Source organism: Plectropomus leopardus, chromosome 15 (genome assembly GCF_008729295.1).
Source record: "Plectropomus leopardus isolate mb chromosome 15, YSFRI_Pleo_2.0, whole genome shotgun sequence".
NCBI classification, from domain to species: Eukaryota; Metazoa; Chordata; class Actinopteri; order Perciformes; family Serranidae; genus Plectropomus; species Plectropomus leopardus.
In genome coordinates this window covers 20,680,963-20,701,731 of record NC_056477.1, presented here as the reverse complement: position 1 = coordinate 20,701,731, position 20,769 = coordinate 20,680,963, and the positions used below count along the sequence as shown (strand labels likewise).

Here is a 20,769-nt window from a genome sequence, read left to right as displayed (position 1 = left end):
GTGTTTAGAATATTTTATAATTGACTTTTCCCAGTAGAAAGTGTCACTACTCTCTGTAACAGTCATTCTCCAGCTGCAAGTACACTGCCAACATACATGTAGCTACATGCTAACGTCAGAGAAACATGGAAACTTGTTAATTCATTTCAATGCTAATTTCTCATTTCCCCTCGATTTTTGGATCGTATTCCTGCTGGAACATGTCGGCTTGTGATTAGAAGCTTTTATTTGTGATTTTTCAGGGTAGAGAGGATCACACCATTGCAGTCATTTCCCAGTTGCTATGACGGTGCAGAGATATTAAAAATCACAAATGCATTACCAATCAGAGCAGACTGGGCTTAAAGAGACAGGCACTAAACAGAGCGTGAGGCGAATTCAGGTGCTCCAGTAAAGACAATATGAGGAAAATAAAGTTTTTGGGCTGTTAAACTATGTAAACATTTTCTGATAGAAACCAAGATGACACGTATGAGCCTGAAAATGAGCATAATAGTTCCTCTAATACATGACAGTCTTCTTCAGGGTGTCAAGCAAAAACTTTGTTAAGTTTATCTTTATCCATACCTGTACTGTCATTGTGATTATTACCTCTCCAACACTGGTTTAAGTTCCTTCTCTCTCTCACAGAATTATTTGTCAAAATGAGATAATACGTACAAACTAAGTAGTATGTAGCTGCAGTGGTAATCTGAAGAAAACAACGAACATCGAACAGATTAGCTGCACTGACTCCCCCGGGCCGGGCTGCTGGTTCAGTAGTGAAGGAGATAGTTTGTTGTGATTAGTCTTGTAATTAAACTGCACAGGCTATGAATACATGAGTAATGAGTGGCAACCTGGATGCAAAAGGAGGTGATAAGTGGGCTGTCTATTTGGTGGAGCTTCGGGCTGAGAGGAACCTAAGTGTCGCCCAGACAGGGAAAAGGAAAAGGGCTGACCCATCTCGCTGTGACTCAAAAATTGCTCCCGAAGGTCACAGCCCACTACTGCCATTTTACCCACACGTACCCGTGGAAAGGTCACGTTTTCTAAAATGCATGGAGCTGTGTGTGTGTTAGTGGCAGATATATTAACATCACTAACTGATCAATCGATTTTTTTACGGTTCCAAAATATGTCAATAAATGACCAACACATGAATAATGTATCCTGTAAAAAGGAGCAGACATGTGAGTAATGCACGCTTTCTGCTATCTCTACTGATACACACAAGGCTGATAAGTATAAGATCCATTGTTATTTATACAAAGAAAACGCACAAGTGTTTTCCAGAACAACCGTTTCACATTCGTAGGAAGACGGGCCTCAGTCCAGCCCCAGGGAAATAGCAGCTCTTTCAGCATGAGATGATGCAGCCCCCCTGCAGTTTTTTTGTTATTACAGCCTTATGAATGTCAGCATGTTAGCAACTGTCTGACATTTTTTTTGATATGTAGTCACACGATTTTCAAAGGCCTTGTGGCATTATCATTTTACTTTGAACTCTAAAAATAAGAGAGAGCAAAAAAAAAAAAAAAAAAAAAAGGAAACGTCCTCGTTCTTAGTGCTTCTGGGCCACACTTAGGTCTGCACTTGCCAAGTTTGGAGAGTTCATCATTCATTTGAAAGAGCAGAAGGTCAAAAGTTATTATCTGATTAACAAAAATATTTATTTGCTTGGGGCTATAATATAAAGCGACCCATTTTTGCGAGTCTTTCAGAAGCAAATGGGAGCATAGAAGTCGACAGAGTTGAAAGCACAAAGACAGCAAAAGCTAGCGGATCGTTTTGGTAATTCTGAGCTCCATTTGTGAATAAACAAACTTGTCATCCAAAAAATACAGTTTCATTTTCAGATGTTACTGAACTGTGTAAAAACACACTGTAGCCTAGATACTCATTTCGCTTCATCAACACTAAAAAAAAGCAAATAAGGTGAACATATAGTCATGAGCACGATATCAAAATAATCAAAATATTAACTTATTGAATCATACATACTGTACTTTTTATGGATTCATATGTACAGTATCTACAGGGGGAATCGCAGTTGAATTTTGATTGTTTACTGGTTTTACGACTGCTGGTGCAACACTGTCCCTTAGAAATTACAATTCTATGTTGCTCTCTTAACTGCTTTGTTGTGGCAACGTAATCACCTGGAATATGTTTAGAGACAATGTTTCTCTCACAAATGAAACACTAGATTCATGTACCGTGTAGGCATCTCATGGAGGCGGTTGGGTAGGATGGCGGGTATACAAAGTGCAGGATCTTGGGGTCAGAATGTCAGGTTGATGTCAGGTTCATTCTCCTGTCTCTAGTTAAGGTTCGGAAAAGACAGTGATTGTGGTTTAATTTTAATGACAAAAAGATGGAAAAAATAATAATGCCATTGTGACTACAAATTAATTGGATAATTGCCCCAACTCCAACCCCTATTAGAAAACCCTTGCAATTTTTGCAACCTGCCACATATAAAAATCAGCAACATTTCTTCATTATGTTAATAGAAAACCTAAATTGGCCAGCATTACGTTTCTCTCACAGTGTTTTTGCTCTTTTGAATTAGTTGTTTATAACTGTAATTTCGAGGACACAGGGCTGGCTGCTGGGGTTGAAATACAAAAGTGCCAAACGATACTATTTATTCTTATTTCCTAACCCTTACTTAACCAAACACAGACTTGAATGTGCCTTTGTAATTAATGTCATTAGGATAATTTGGAAAGCGTGAGGCACATGTTGCTGGAATGAGAGCGTGCTTAATCTCTCCACCGGTAGTGTCTTTCTCCATCAAATCCATGTCAGGTGCATATGTCTTAATTGAAATGACGGGTAACAGCATCTGTGAAGGCCACATCGCTTTCAGTCTCCCTGCAGCTGTGCTCCACAACTGTGTCTGAGTGCGTGGGTGCGTGCGTGGGTGTATGTGTGTGTAAACCTTACTTACGTTTGGAAGATTAAGCACCAGCTCAAGGACCTGCTAGCACCGACCCCCCATAGAATCATGATGTATGGCCGTGGCTGTTTGGTGCACTAATCAGAGAAAAGATGAGATGCGGTTGATGTCAGGTATAACAGGGCATTCTAATGTTTAAGTGGCAGAGATGAAAGGCTATACTGACTGTATGTGGTTTGTTTTGTACATTTAATACAAAGCAAACAGACCAGGTTGCTTTTGAAGCTCCACCACTACAGGGCTCCTGGCTGCTGGGGAACCGGCAACTGAACGATAGATATTGTCAATCCTTGCTGTATGTGATTGTATAGATACCATCTTCCTGTTGAAATCAGATTTTGCCAACCTGCCTGTTGTTTTCCAGCCCCATCAGACTCATCAGCAGCATCTCTCAAAGGTGTTTCAAAGGGGGTCTGTGTTGTACAGAAAAATCAAAACATGTATTTTCATCACTACATGAATGTGGTTGATGTTACCCAGCGGGGCTGCTTCCTCTTACTTCCTCTTACACACCGACCATGTCACTGCATGCTGGCTCTCAGCTGCACCATCACACAGCCAAGCCCTGCCTGCAGAGACCTTACGAACAAATTGATACCTGTGGATGCAGAGTAAGTGAAACCTGGTAGATGTGACAGTATGGCCAAAATGGACTACACAATTTCCTCAACAAAGGTATGATTATATGTCAGGAAGAGATGTCCTGATCCATTTTTTTTTACTTTGATCTCAATCTGAGTCATTTAATATATTGAGTATCTGCCGATACCGAGTCCTGATCCAATACTTCTGTTTTCCTAGATAATGCAACTGCATGGTGCACACTTCAAGTGTTTAAAAGTTATTAAAATCATACAAGTTTATATCCTTACAATTGACTAACTCTGCAATGCATTAAGAAAAAAAACCCGCATCTCAGCTGTTCCTTTATGTAGTTTTTTATTTAAATTATTTAAAAATGACAAAGAATTAAATAAAAGACCCTGTCATTGATCTTTTTGGCCTTGTCGCTGACACAATATTATATTATTCACTTGATACCTGTATACATTTCTACACTTCAAATGGTATTGTCTTGGTGTTCTCTTAAAGTCAACAAATTGAGGGTGTTTGACTTGTTTTGTACATCCTCAGTGTTGCCTCATGCATGGCAAAACTACTCCCATATTCACACTTTATTCAAAGCATCCGCAAAATGCTTTGAAAAACTGTGAGCAAACAGCCAAACTAGCAAGTGTTGTTGAGAGCAGTGTCACCTGGCAGCTCATTCAAGCTTAGAGGAATGTTATAGGAAGCCCAGAGCAGTGGAAACAGCTGGCTGTGCTACGCTGTGACTTTCTCTCTTTGTCTTTACTGTGTGCCTGTCGTCCCTGTAGACACAACCAGGGCCGCTCTTTCAGCATGTGTACAGCAAAACAGTCATCACACCCCCAATGTTCATGTCCTTCAGTATGATGCTAATGCATACTCACTCACACACATCTACATCACCCTCTGTTCAGTAAAGTAAAGCAGTAAATAAAAAAATAAAAGTGTGCCAACAGGCTGAGAGATGGCTTTCCAATTAAGTGCTCTTGTCTTTCATTGGAAGAGCTTCTTGACATTTGAAGGCAGCCTGGGTTGTATTGTAATGTATTTCACACTTGCTTTTGTGTGTGTGTGCTGTATGTGTAGTGAGACTTTGGAAGATTGAAAAATTCCACGTGTGTAATAATAGTGTGGGGAAGTTCTGATTAGTACTTCATGAAAATGTCATGCTTTTTTTTGAGTCACTCAAAGGGTCACCTGCTGTTACAGTGGAAAAAATAGCACTGTGGGGGCCCAAGCTTCCTGTACACTGAAGTCTACTTATTTATGTAACATACAGTAAGAACTAAATGCATAAAACATGTCAGTCCAATCTTAGCTATTCTTGTTCTGTATGAACTCCTGTTTAATAATTATTGGTCACAATCGTCTGTCTTGACTGCTCCTCTCTTGCTCTTTACCTCTTCGTCTGTTAAAGTGTGACAGAATCTCAGTGACACTCACAATGGAAAAGCTCTTTGAAAACCAAGTGTATGAATAATCAGTAAGACATCCGTAATCCATTTTTAAAGACGGGAATATTAATGCACTAACAACTGCATCTGCTCGGCATGCAGCAGACAATTCCAGGTCTGCAAAAAAAAAAGCCCCCCCTCCTCTCTCAGACTGAAGCTTCAGCGAGCGTTGGGGGATCACTCTGCACTCTCTGTCACCATGACAACACCAGTTCCATGTCCGAGTGGGTGTACACACTTCATTTAGTAATCCTCAGCGACCAACATGGGAACAGCTGTGTGCGTGCTGAGAGGGTCCAGGCTAGCAATCACGCCAAAATACACTTAATTATTGGTCACTCTTGTGGGTATTATGGAATTAGAATTTGAGTGGCGGTGGCTTGCATTCACTGTATACAGTACTTACATTTTTATCGGGAAGTCATTTGGCCTTTACCTGAACTGACACACTTGCGCTGGTTGTTGTTTGGGTTTAACAGTACAAGCAGCAATGTGTTCACTGAGGTATGTCAGAGATGAGGAATACAAATACACTCACCTGATTAGTGTTGAAATGTATTACCACTGAGCCATCAAAGAACCATCAGGGAGCTGTGTTAACCTGCCTTAAGTGCCAAGACTTCAACACTGTCACACACAGCCACAAAAAACACTGCACACATACACACTCTGTAACAATAGAAACTGTCTCTTATGATTTAATTGTAATGTGGTTAAAAGCTAAGTTACATCATTTAATAGAAGAAAATCTTACCACTCATTAACCCCGCCCAACCCTTTCTCTCTCTGACCATTCATACTGGCTTGTATATTTAATTTGCACAGTTGGTTAAGAGAAACCTAAACTGGCTGCAGATTTACAGAATAAATCTGCACCCTGGTTGTAGCCCTGAGTTTACGAAGGTGGATCCTCACCTGCCAAAACTCTAACACACTGTACACCGCTCTGACACACTGACAGTGAGTTACATGTACAGATGAAGGAATGGGAAACACCGGAGAGCCCTTCTGAGCGCATGCCATCTCTCTTTTTTTTTCATCTTCATGGGCCGTTGGACGCTTTGAAGAGGCAGCTTCATGATTGACAAAAGATAGATGTGTCCTCTCAGTTCACAATGACTGGCACTTATTTGCTGTCATGTTTGGATGTGTGGAACGCAGTCATTAATTAAAACGGGCATGTATAGAAAAGGATAGACGCTTTATTTTGACTGGTTTGCTATATGTTAAACAATGTTTGTAAGAGGATGAAATTATAGAGCACTGAGATAACTGTGGTATGTGGGATTATCACAATAATGATATAATGATAAAAAAAATAGCTGTCTTCAACTCTGTATGCTTCATGCAGGTAACAAAAAGTCCTCATACCTAAATTACTAAATGCATAGGTCATTTGACAAGGATTCCCCAAAAGATATATATGATAGTTGGAGAATACCAGCAACATTTGCACAACCCTAACCCTACACATACAAGTGGAGTTACGCCCAGTAGCCACTATTTTAAAGCAGTGAAATGGCCACAGATGGAATAGGTTTAGGCACCTAAACAACTTGAAAAGGTTGAGGACAAGATTATGGTTTCGGTTAAAATAAATACATTAATTATGTATATTTAATTCCGTATGTAGGATAAGTTAAGTTAATTAATTAGTTAATTAATTATTAGATAAGTTAGTTAATTAAATGTAAATGGGTGAGTTACATAAAATATCACCCCATATAGTTGTTGTGAAAGCTGAAATTAACAATGGAGACCAAATCCATTTTTGATACCAGGCTGTAAGCATGTTTATGTCTGCTGTAAAGTTAGACATTTTAACATGTTGCTGACCTTGTAGCCATCATAATTACCACGATCATTAGATGTAAATGTGGGTGGCAATTAGCACCTTGCACAGTTGACTTATTTACGCAAGATGGTCAGAGTCAACGGTTTAAATAAAAGTGTTATGCTTTGTCACAGTTTATATTGTCCATAAGCTGTTATAGAGGAAATACATGTGTTGACATCACAGATTAGGGTGTGGCTGGAAAGTGAAACATTACTGAAAAGTTTGAACCCATAGACAGCTGTATAGATATGGATTTTTTTTTCCCTCTGTGCTTCAACATTGAATTACCCTTTAAATGATACTCCCTCTTCTGCTCTCTTGTGTTTTGGTTTCTTTTTTTGTTTTGTTTAGGTTTTTTGGGGAGGAGAAAAAACAACAAAAGAAATTCAATATTAATGGCACACAGACAAGAGGTTTCAGCGCTGTGTTACTTTATTGATCTTCTTTCGTCAATTTACTCTGATGCATTACACTGTAAAGTCTTTGTAAATCAAGTCTTATTACACAAGACAGTAAGTTGTTGCAAAACCAAGCTTCTTCTCATAGATTAATAAAAACACACACTATAGCCAGCTAGAGTTCAGTTAGAGTTAAAACTGTATATGTCAATACATTTAATTTACTTTTATTATGCTTATCTACCCTTAACAGTGTAACCTCAATATACATTGAGACACTTTAGCTTTTGACTTTGAGATGATCTGATTTCCAGCATCAATCAGAACTTTTGTAGACACTTTTCACCCTCATGAACTAATCAGCCCACCATCCACCTTCAAAACAAAATCTGTCTCACCCCATGAAAATAGGGACTGCAGTTAGATTAAATTTTAGCTGAATTTCTTAATGGACTCAAAGTCATTATGTGCTTTGTTGATTCTTAAGTGTGGAGGATAATTGCCCTGGACAGCACAAAAGTGGTTTGATTATTGTCTGCTGGCTCTTTTGAATTATAATAGATATAAATGAGGCTCTCATATCCACACACAGCATCTCTCTGGCACCAACAGTTGTTGGCGAGAATGGGACTATTCAGGAACAGTCACACTACAGTAAACGTGTTCAAGCCTTTTTTGGAATTTATATTATGTGGAATGGTAAAGCAACCTCAAAGTCAGTGCAGGCAAGTAGAAATGAAAGATTGATTAGGCTGTGAAGTGCTGGTCCCTCTCTGAAATAGCACAGCACTTCTCTTCTAAATGAAGTCTAGATATTTCAAAAGATTTTTTAGTTGCTAAGAAAGTGGCGTCTTTGAAGTGAGCATGTCCCCTTGGTAGTTATTCAGCTGAGGAATATTTTAGTAGGCTTGTCTAAGATGTTCACATACTCGCTTCAAAGTTGGTGTGGTAAGGGGTCATTTCATGTCCAGTCCATCCCCGAACAGACCAGGCTTACCGAAAATCACTTGCCACCAGGGATGTCTCTATCAGGAACTTATTTTTTTATTTTTTTATTCTTAAGCTCCCGATCTGAGCCTTTCTCTCTCAAGAATGTGTCAACATTGAGTCACAATCTGATATGTATATGTTTAAACGTAATGCAGCTACACATAAAGGCCCATGCAAGTTCGAGGAATCTGTCAACATTAGATCTGCATAAAGATAATGTATACTGCATCACAGATTTCTTTTGATGGTTCTCTATAGTGTTTTGTATAGTGTCCTTTAGTGTTTTCTTTATATGTGTTTAAATCAACTGTGACACATTGAGGTATGGTGTCTCTGCTAATCATTCAAAATCGGGCTTTATACGAACCAATGGAAACTGTTTAAATATGCCCATGATCCCTGATGCCTTTTATTAATGCAGACGATGTAACAATATATATTTAATATATATATATATATATTAGAATTGTGCTATGACGCCAGCTCTTTCAGTGAATAATGTCCATGAGTGCTGGTTTCTACCCTATAACAGTACAATAGTTTGCTGTATTAGAGAACAACGCTGACTATGTTTACATGAACAACATATTTCAGTTTTTGATCTTGTTCTAAGAAAGGCAATTCTCCTACTTATACCTGTTTACATGGCTAATGAAAATTAACATTATACTAATGTTTCTGTTTACACACAGTCATGAATGCCATTATTAAAGTGTCCTGACATGATGTTCAAATTATATAGAAAAGTGGAACAAATGAAGCAGCTTGTCAGTTTGCTTCTTTGTGACAGTGAACGCAGCCTCCCTTTTCATTTGTTCAACCACTTTCTTCGAAAAGTCAGCATTGAGATATTTGCACATTATCAAAAAACTGTTATCCAAATCTTTCATGATGTTTAAAAGTAGATGTGTTTCTTCTAACAATCACAAATGTGGGCAAGCATTTATACCCGAGGCTTGCAACCTGTTGGTGCGTTGCTTTATTAGCAACATGTCCATGACAATGCACAGAGCTGTCCATAAACAGACAAGAAGCTGTGTGCCAAAAACTGCTGTAAAAAACAAAACTGGTTCAGATATTCTAAATGTGCTGTATGCATGTCCAAAGAATGCAATTAAAACCCAAATAATACCAGAATATCCCACATGTATTTATCAGAAAATGCTAAGTTCAGAAAGAGGTCAAAACATTCAAAGGGAATATGCTGTTTACATGACCCATTTAAATTTAAAAATATTGTCATAACTGAAATAATAGTGGATAATTGCAAGCATGTACTAAATGTAGCCATTGTCACCTCCTCCATTCTTTCCAGTTTAAAGTAGAAATAAATACAGGTTTTGCTTTTACTTATCATTACAACATCAAATATTGATTGCACAATGTAATGGCTATGAAATAATCACAAGCCTTGCTGTTACCATACAGTTGTGTCCGTGACAGGCAATATCAGGAAAAAAATGGCTCAATTTATAATATAAAGGGAGTGCATCAACCATTGTGCAACCAAAACAGGCAGAGGGTAGCACTTTTGTTTTCCCAAGTAGCTATCGGTAGCTATTCCTATTACCATTGATTATTGTGAGCTATTTTGTCTAGTTCATTAGTAATGAATGTAAGTTACCTCTTGTAGGCAGTGATGCAGTGTATATGTTCAGTGCTTTGATTGTGAAAGTTAAGAACGGAAGGAGTCGAGCTGACGTGGAAAGCAATAATGAGTTTGCAATCTTGGTTCAAACTGAGGAGCCTCCATGTTGTTATTTTGCGACCCTAAAAGCATAGATCCTCAGCGCTGAAAATAGCGAACTTGTTGCAAGGCTCTAAGGTAAATGAAGAGTGATTTGGTTGTCATAGCAACTGCCACGCCAACAATAATACCACTTGGTGAGATCAAGGTGGGAAAAGTTGAAAAGTTGTCTGTTTCCACTTTAAATAGAGTTGATATTCAGTCTGATGTGAGAAGTGCACATGAGAATTATGCATTGCACTTGCACTCTTTTTGTTATTATTGCACTCTGCACCATAAGCGCAATTTTTCCTTTTATTCGTGCCCCATTAATCTCCAGGATCCCTCTTGTACAGAAACATGACACTTTCCCAAACAAACTAAAGGACAAGATCAGTCACACACTGAAGGCGCTGAGCGTATTCAGACGTATTCTTTTCTGTATAATCGCAACCTACGATGGATTTTTGCTGCGATTTATTGATAGGGACGATAATGAACAAAAAAAGATAAAAACAACCTTTGTTGACTCTGCATCTTGCTACACACTTTCCCATTTCAGTGTTTTTTTTTATTGACTTTCAAAAATTGATGGGAGAGGCAGGTGCTAATCATGGCACATTAGAAGCCTAGAACAAGCAGGCATAATGCATGCACTGTGGCACATTTTCTCCATTTAGAATGAAAACGACTGAGCAAGGATTTTAAAGACTCCGCTGAGTCTTGGTTAAGGTAGTTTGCAGTCAGCAACAAACCTGCCCATGCTGTGTGATCATAGCAACAGAAAGGATTCATGTTCAGAGGGATGCTGAGGAAAATACATTTTAGACCTTTTAGAGATGGTATTTATGTTACATTATGTTATTTAGCTTGGTCTACGAATGTGGAGTTTAACACACAATTCTCCTTATAAAAAACAACAAATCTGCAGGATTGTTTTGATTTTGTTTTGTTGTTCTTTTTGTTTGTTTTTCTTGGCAGAGCCTGTGGACTCATGGGGAAAGTGTGGTCTGAATGGCAATCATCAGTCTTTGCTGGTTCAATTGTGTTACTGACCTTGTAGCCCCAAGCAAGAGACCACAATGAACAAATCCAGTGAAGATATTGGGAGGAAAAAAAAAAGCTAAAAAACATTGGTGGGAATGGAAGCTCATTAACTACTGGTGGAATTGGCAAGGCGAGGGTCTTGAAGGAGGTGTGTGCAGTGGGGATTTTGTGGTACGTGTGATAAAGAAGTGTTCCGTTAAATTCCTTAATGACTTATTTTGTATGCTCGGAGCAAACTATGCTCGGCTGTGTTGTAATTCTGCAGTTTCTTAACAGGTTAATTTTGAAATGATTGGGTTTTTTTATTATCCTGTCATTGGCTTTTTTGCAAGCGAATTCATCTTCATTGTAACAGGCCAGTGCTGCAGTGTGTGAAGATATTGGAGTTTTCTCATATTGACTGAGTAATTTGCCTTCAACATACTAAATGAAAGCATCCTTTTAATGTGTTTGATCAGGACATGTCTCTTGATGTTTTTCTGCATCCGTTATCATCCCTGCAATCAAGCCCAGCCCCCCTGAAGTGTAAGAGGGCAGCTAGTAATCTCTTCAACCCCACTAAGATAGATTTATGTGACTCTTGTCCGTAGGTTGCGTGGATATAATGGTATACATGTGTCAGTATGTGCGTCTGAGCCACGCAGAAACACTGATACACTGAAATGTGTCTGTCGGCTAATGGATGTAAATAATGATGAGAGCTGAGGGTTCTACCAGGAGGAAAGGAACAATTATGATAAAGACCCATGTTGGATGGATTATCTGCCAGAGCTGCTCAAACTCTTATTGTTAAGAGCATGTTTGTATAATTTATGTATTGAAAAACACTGCGGTCATAAATAACTTTCCTGATTTTTCAATCACATTGGAAAAAATAAGAAATATTGCATCCATAGAGGGAGTCGTAACCTTAGTATCTTCAAGGTTAAATTGCCGAAAGCTAATGCACTCCACTGAAATGCCTCTTTTTTTCACTAATATTACTGAGCTAATTAGAGTTATTTGTATTTCAGTGTAGACTTTGTTGTGTACAAACTCACAACTCAAAGAAATTATGATTCGATAATATCAGCTTAATGGCCTGTAACACCTCATTGAAAGCAATTATTGGATTTTGTTAGATTTCGCGTATTACTGCCTTTTCCTTTAAGCAAAAAAAAAGGGGAAAAAAAAGTCTCAGTTCTTCCAAGACCAAGGGTAAAGAGGTCATTTGTGTTTAAGTTTGCAGAGATCCTAAAGCAGATGCCAGTGTTTTGGAGCTCTACAGCAACTAACTGTCCTTCCTGTAATATCCCTGCTTAGTTACAAAGTGAAATACAGTATGCCTTTCACCTTACAGAAACACAGCTGTATAAATATTTATTTGATGTGGAAGTGTTGAGGATGCGAGTGGAGACATCGGTACTGGTGAGATAAGAACTGTTTAAATTTTCATGAATTCACCAGTAGTCTGGTTTTTGGCGCTTGCCCACACTCTAATTGGCATGTTGCCGTTGTAGTGAAGAACTTCATGAATTATGCACGAAAAACAACTTACCACGTGTCCCATTATAACCACATTGTGCTGTGCAATTTTCGGCCTGCTATTCTGGAAAAAGACAATACTTCAGACAGCTCCATTCTCATTACAGCACAGCCTTGGCTTAGCTGGGGGATCACCTTGTTTCTTACCTCTTGCAAACACAAAATCTCACCCCTTAAGCAACACCAGTGAAAGCCACTTGATTACAGTGGTTCCCCATGTGTTTTTATCATCCTGACCTATTAAGCAACCAGACATACAACTGAGAACTAAATTTAATCTATAAATGATTTATGGTCAAGTAGAGTAGTAATATAGCTAACATTAATTCAGCAGGAAAGTGAGGCTAAGTGTTTCCTATTAGAAGTAAACGGTGAGGTTAGGTGTTAAAGAACACATGAGATTGCTGTGTTTTCTGCACATGCCCTCACCTGAACCAAGTCTGATTCCTCAGTATTCATACTTCACCAGAGGTTTAATATTTAAGCACATAGAAATGGGGACTTGATAACGTTAAATTGCAAATTTTTGAGTCATAGTTGATCTATATTTAATGGGCCATGAATTGCGATTCACCAGCCAATACTGCTGAATGAAGTAAAAGACAGAAACAGTCTGCTTTTGAATAAACAGGGAAAAAAAACATTAATGGCTTCATGAATTATAGTTCACAAGGGCATGGTATTGCATTAAAACCTTGCTGACTCTTTTTTGAGGAATTCTCAGGTGTATCACATTTTTATACAGTTGTGTTTAGTTCCACTGTGTCATTGAACTCCTTGCAGTTTGTGTAAATGCAACACCTGTGCTGGGCCTCTGTGGAATGCTGTGGGCAGTTACCTCTCGTTCGTTGATGTTGTCCTGTCCGGCACTGAAAAGGCCGAGGGTAGTCAGGCAGAATGCGGAAGATCATGTTTCTGTCAAGTCACTGCTTAGATTCTCTTATTTTTCTGTCATCACTCCTATGATTCAATTAAGAAGCTGCATTCCTCCGTCTGGCCAGGCCAGAGAAGGAGACCAGTGATTGACAGGTAAAGACATTACTATGCGAAGGGAAGGAGAGCACTGGGAGAGATATGAATATTTGAGTAGATGGCATAAAAGAATCTTGTAATTGATTTTCTATCTAAGCTGCCGTTTCATTTACTGAATAAATGCATTCATTTTAGGCAGTGGGTTGTTCATGCCGTCCCCATTGTCTCATTGTGAAGACAAACTTCATCGTATTTTGTATTTGATGATGATTTCGCAGATTCAAATAACTTTGGCTCGACTTCTCAGCTGCATGGCGGCATTGTACTTATCCTTACACTGTTAGAAACGTCGCCATCCATGTCACCTTGCTGGAACTAGGCTGTGCCGAAATGAGCTCTGTGTGTTGTCCCCTCTCGACAGATGTGATCCACACCGTGGGTCCGGTGGCCAGAGGTCATGTGGGCCCTACCGAGACCAATGACCTCACCTCCTGCTACCAGAACTCCCTCAGGCTGATGAAGGAGCACGACTTGAGCACTGTGGTGAGTACAGTACGCTTCTATGCTCGCAATCATCTGAGGAGAGAATGGTCTCTGTTCTGTGCAGCTTGAAAGACATAAATAATGTGCTTCTGTATTTTTGTTTGACAGTGAATAAGCCTTCCGTGAGAAAAGCTGTGTTTGAAATTTTTTTAGGAATTTTGGAAAAGGTACAAGAACAAAAGGATTTAGCATCTTTCATTTCAGATACAGTTCTGAAAAAGGCCTTAATCTCCTTTATTTAAACAAAAGCAACAGAGAACACAACAAAATGGTAATGTTTCATGTTTGTCAAATGAAGGCTTTTCATGTAGACTACTCTGGCTTGCGATTAAATGAAAGGCGGGTCTTTGTATCCACCACTGTATATTGCCACTGTGTACAACTCCACAGTTTTACCTTTATCATCATTTTGGAAGCCACTTTTAGGTTAAAAACTGTGACTTTTCATAAATTTTCTAAAAGTCTTAATGTAGATATTTTGGTTCATCATTTTTTATTTCCGCTAAATTAAATCTAGCACCAAAGAGTCATTTCAGATGCTTTGATTCATGTGTTTTACTGCGCCACCTCTGCAAGAAGCTTCTTCTTTTAAACACCAGAAAAGCACAAGGTTTAGTGAATGTGGCTGAATCATAGGGCTTTAGAAGAGACAATGCCCACACAATCCACAGCTGGCAGCGGCCGATCATTCACACACCATCCCTGCTTCTGGCCTGTTCTGGACCGTATGCTTCAGTCTGGTCCACGTGATATATGGATTTGCCCTGCCCACAGAGGGTAAACAAATCAGTATCACACCAAATAGCCACAAATCACATTTTCTGCACCAGCCTACTGCCCTGCAGCCTCATCAGAGGCCAATCAATGCAAGTACTCACCAACAGTGAGAGGAGGCAAAGCTGAGTGCCAGTTTCATTAAAGATGATTGTGACAAATTCCTGCTCTGTTGATGACTTATTATGAGTGCGACAGACACCTCTAGGTAGCAATTAAATGGATTGTGAAGCCAAATGACTGAAGTTGTTGTGGTAAGTGTTTTTAAAGTTTTATCAGAATCAGCAGCATGCCTGCAGAAAAGTCCGATCTACAAAGATATGACGTGCCACAAGCATGACATTACATGAGACTGTCATTTAAAGAATTGAGTAATTTACTGCGTTGGGCTCAAAGGCTTCATGGGCAGAGGTGAGGCCCCTCAGGCTTCATTGCAGGGGCACACCACCAACTCATCTGCTGTCATCCACAAATGCTCCAATCCTTACTTTGTTTTTGGCACATTCCACAGATTTATTCAGTTTAGGCCTATCTCCTGATTTATTTATCCAATAATCCATTTATTTATGAGAAACAGAGTTTCTGTTTTTATTGGGAGCTGCCTGGATTCTGTCTAATGTATTTATACAGCTGCTCTGTGTTGAGCAGGCCTTCAGTGAAAACACTGGTGTTCTGTGACTGACTGGCCTTGTAGGATGAGCCACGAGCCTAGTCCTTACATTATCTTAGCCACAGTCCATTTAGTCTCTCCTTGCTTCAAGGACAACAGAAAGCCTTTTTACTAAAACTAAAAGGGAAATAGTTGTTTCTTCAAGCAAGGATGTGGCCTTGATTTTGTTTTACTCTAGCCTGCCTTGATATGCAAGACTTGCATGAATAGAAACTCTGGGCTCTCTAGTCCTCATTCTTTCTTAACAGAGTCTTGCAGTCTCTTGGTACAGAGCACAATGAGTCCAAGTTTTTGGTTAGCTGATCAGAACTAAGCTCACTTTGACTCATCTGAAAGGGGCTCACTATGAGTTTTGCCATGTGAGAGAAACAAGAGATCCCACCGACGACGGGCACCCCGCCAAGTGGGTCTACAAAGTGGGCAAAAGAGGAGGGGGTCTACATTTGGGAATCCAAGACGGCTGGCTCTCTAATGGGGATTCCAGGGCATTACAAAGGAATAGGAGTCAAAACAAAGCCTAACACAAAATAAACTTGAGCATAAAAGATTAAAAAGAAGCAGAGCTTGGTAGTTAATCCCTGTTTCTTAGAGCTCAAAGCCACGCTTTAGGCTACGAAACAGTTGGGCTACCACAGCCGTCTCATCAAACTGTTTTTGTGACTGTAGCATGTCAAGACAGGGAGTTTACTGGGAATAGGACAGAATTTCAGGACTGGAAATGCATTTCCTTTACCTTAGGGCAGCTCAGTGTGTATTACTGAACATTTACTAGAATCCCCAGAAGTCAAGAGTTAGATAGAAGAGCTTTTCCTGTCCTTCAGTGATGTGCATTTCCTGTCCCAGGGTGATCAGTGTTGCACTGATTTAAAGCTCTATTGGGACAGAACTGGTGAAGATGGAAAATGTGACTTTTTGGCAACCTAAGGCAATTCCTGGCTGTGTTTAGTGGTTGTTTCTTAGTTCCTAGGTTGTATTTTTTACCATTAAAATAAGACTAATTGGAAAGTAGCAGCTTGAGTGAATATTCTTAAGTCCATAATGTCTGCCCTTGTGGGGCAGCTCACACAGTGGATCATGAGGGCATTAGAATTAGACCCTTGTTCCATTGTTTTAGTTTTCAGAGATAATTAGGAAAATGTGCAAAATTATGTAAAGTGTCCCAGGCCAAAAACATTTTTAATTAAATTTTTTTGATAACACTCAAGGCATTTAGCATTTAGTGTCACACAAGGAAAATAATTATCTTGACACAAAATTGTAGTAGCTTATTTTTATGTAAAGTCTTGAAACTCCTACTCATGCATACTTCGCCAAGGCAATATTGGCTGCAATCTAAAGACAGATGTGCACATTTTGTTTATATGACTACTTCTGGCCCACAGGGCAAACAGTAAATACAGGATGCAGTTCTAAGCCATACTGAGGGATGGCCTTCAGATGAAAAATGACGATCAACCGGAGCCAAGAAACCTGCCGTTTAACCCCCACACTGATGTTGAGAGCTATGTGGAACGGTCCAAGCTTTAACACCCTCGCTCTGTCTTAGTCCCTGGATAAATATCCGATGGCTGGATGGCCCATTGAGTTGTGCTCTCCAAGTCATTTGGCTGCTGTGCATGCTGGAAAGTGATAGCGTGTATTTGTGCCCATGTTCATGCATGCACTATGTCTTACGTGCATCTTCCTGGGGCATATGAATGTGCAATGTTCTTTGCTCATCCCTTCCCTGCCTAGAGGACTCTTATGCTTCAGTGCCTTTTTTTTTTTTTTTTCTTTTTTGCTGCGGCTGAAAGAGCAGCAGGCTGTCACAGCTCCCGGGGCTCTGACTGACCACAGCCCACAGCTAGGATGCCAGTTTTGCCGGCTGGGCTCTGCAACATCACACAGGGGAGCTGTGGGAGCTGTGCAGCCTGTAAGTACAGAGTTGCAGCTCTGGGCTGATGAGCAGCACGTTGTCAAACAGCCCCCTCCTCTGCTCAGTGCTTGTTACACTACAGTATGTTGTTTGGCTCAGGTGAGGAGCAAAAAGGAAATATCGCTAGAAATATGGATTTTTTGTGGATTGATTCGAGACATGAATTGTGATAATAACACTTCCTCGCGGGTCGATAGGAGTAAAGATGCTGTAGCAGACTATTCAATATTTGCTTGAGCCAGGACATATTAAATAGGTCTCATCATGGCTTCTCTGATATACAGAGCATGCCATTATTATAGTCCATTTGGAAACAGCTGAAATTGTTGGGGAAACTTGCTACTCAGCAGTACCACACTATTGCATTGGCAGAATTTTCAGAAAACAAATGGGGGGAAAAGATTTTCTCTGATTTGTTTGTGTGTTAAGGTGCCATGCAGTGCATACAACATGCAGATTTTTAACCACTGACTGAGACCTGCCAATCACATCATCTTCTAACTGAAAGAGTAATTTCTTGCAATCAAGAGTAGGCTTTTATTATCTGGTGAAAGACAAATCATTCACCCCTGTGTGTGTGAGTGCATTTTAACAATGCACACGTGTTTCTACTGTATCTGTGTACAGTCAGACCCCGGGGGGGCTTCTCTCCAAAGAGCTCGAAAGCCATACAGTACATGGAACTGAGGAGACGGTTAATGCAGGTCCCCTGTCTTGGTTAGTCATGGAAGGCTGCTCAGATTCTTCCCTGGAAGCGAGCGTAGCATCTGTCAGGCAGAAACAGACAGACTGTGTGGAGGGGGACGCCACCATCTGGAAGCCATTCAGCCTTAGACTCTGTTTTGTTTTAGAGACCATATTAAAAACCCCTTAGACTGTGACCTTTAGAATAAAAGAATAAACCGTGTTTACCCAAAACATCATTATTGTTTCATTTAATTTGGCCTTCCTTTTGAGTCTTTGGGGAGTGTTCTGTTGAGACAAAATAACTAGGATGTAAGTCTCAAGGGTAAGTGGCATAAAGATACAACGTGCATTTTAGTTGTTGACTAATGATCTCGTGGGTAACCAAGCCTACTTTTTGTTCATAATTTGACATTGACAGGCCACAATTTGATGCTTTTCGAAAGTATCTGTCATTAAGCTATTTCTGGAGGCGTGCAGTGGGCTGGCAGCTGTCAGTGTGGACAGTGACAGGGTCGCAGACTGCATTTAGTGGCCTCCTCTCTGACTCCCAGGCGGTGCTGGAAGTGTTTTGTAGTCATAACACACTGGCTTCGAGGAGATCCAGCAGGGAAGCCACAAATTGCCCGTTGAGAAAAACGCTGAAAGCCAAGTGGATTGGAGATGAATGGTGTAGAATGATAGGATTAGCCACCCTTCTCTGTGGGCTCATTCCAAGGCTGCTAGGAGCATTAGCTCCCATTCATTTTGCCCGACAGTGTTACCAAAATGCATTCCTGCAAACAATATCTTATGGTGACAAATCAGCATGCACACACTACTTGAAGATGACAGCTGATAGCCTCTACTAGATAATCTGTTCAACCTGACGGGGACAGCAAGAGAGGAACAAACAAACACTGTATCACTGGGAGAAGTGACCGTGCCCCTAAGGTGTCTTCAGGATAGACAACACACTGGGGTTTGGAGCGCAGGTTGACTTCAGCCTCATCTAAGAATCTGTTTTAGCCAACCAGTTTTAAAAGCAGCCTCTTTTCTCAGGAATCATATGAAATGTGCTGTAAATAACTTTTACTGTTCGGTTTTTATTAATGTAGGTCACTGGTGATATTTGAAAATGTGTTTTTTTACTGCTGTATTTAAGTGCACTGGAGGGTCTTTGTCATTATTTATGTTTCCAAATACCACCATATCAAACTTAACGACTTTGTACTCCACCCTATTCCATTTTGGTTTGCAGACTCCCCAAGTGATTAATTAATTTTCATTTATGCACTGAACAGATCGTGCACAAACTTTTCCTCTATCCACTTCTCTACCCTTCCTCGTAAATTATTGTCCGCGAGTGCAGGCGACTCCACATTTAATTACATAATGGCTGAGAAAAGGATAGAGGCCTGATTGTGCACATACTTGGCTTCTGATCATAGCAAAGTAAACTGTGCCATTAATTGGGATAGAAGAATCAGAGGTTTACTGCTGATCTGCTTACACAACACACTTGGTCTTTGTGTCTACATCACCCAGAATTCCATGTAGTTCATACTTTAAATTCCTCCAGAAGTGAATCTGAGGTCTTTATGGCAATATTTGAAGAACTTAATTTGCAGATAAACTGTGGACTCAATAGATTTTTACAGCCGGTTGCAATTATGTAGCACGGTTTTCAAAATGAAGGAAATACAGGTTTGACTGATGTTCCCCACAGATCCGTGTTCATGTTTTTGCAAGACTCTACTAAATATCAGTTTTTAGCAGCCTTTGCACTTCTGCCAAGTACCTTTGACTGCTGCACTGCTTTATGAAGGCTACATGCTGTGAAAGAAAGAGACAATGCCAACACATCTTGCTTCTAATGTACACTGAATATTTTTGTCTTCAAAACTTTTTTCCCCACATCTAAAAGTAAGCATACTTGCAATAACACATCTTTGCCATGCTTAACATTAAAAATGAGAATTTTGTTGTCAGACGAAAAAAAATGTATTTGACTTGTGTGCCAGGATGTCAACTGACAAAAATAAACATAATTCAGAAAAATACAAAACAACGTTTAACAAAACAACAAAACCGTTCCACAAACGCTACAAATCACATCAGACATTACAAAAGGTGGATGCAGTGTAACAAACTACTCATTCCTAATATGTACAACCCAGGCGCACTGATGCTACGTAAAAGCCATACTCTGATTAAGGAGGTTGACAGACTGAGGAAAAAAAGAATTCCTCAACCTGTTCAGTTGAGCCTGTGGGACTCTAAATCTTTTGCGTGATGGCATATGCAGATATACTTCAAATCAAGTGTGAGAGGGGTTGGATATAATACAACCATCCAGAGGCAACATTTTTTTGTATACACAATTTGAGAATTTGATTCAACCTTTGAGCAGATACGGTGGATGTAATTCCTTACTTATTAGGTTTGTTTTAGTTTCTTCTTTCAAAATGTGTGCATTCTAGCCAGTGCTCGAACTTAGCCGATACTCTTATTCTACGTTTTCCACGTTGGTATTCTTTAAAGATATGTTTTTTGGGGGGCGTTTATGCCTTAATCGATAGGACAGCACAAGTGTAAAATGGGGAGAGAGAGAGAGGGAATGACATGCAGCAAAGGGCCGAGGCCGGAGTTGAACCCTGAGCCGCTGCGGCGAGGACACAGCCTCTATATATGGGGCGCTGCTCACTGAGCCACCAGGTGCCT

General features: G+C 39.9%; 1 protein-coding gene across 2 annotated transcripts in view; it reads left to right on the top strand.

Moving 5' to 3' along the window:
* The window catches only part of macrod2 (mono-ADP ribosylhydrolase 2), a 476,469-nt gene that overhangs the window by 307,916 nt on the left and 147,784 nt on the right, over positions 1-20,769 (top strand). For both annotated transcript variants that reach the window (XM_042501834.1, XM_042501833.1), the window contains exon 6: positions 13,902-14,023. In XM_042501834.1, coding sequence (XP_042357768.1) covers positions 13,902-14,023 — 122 coding nt within the window. The remainder of the gene's footprint in view (positions 1-13,901; positions 14,024-20,769) is intronic.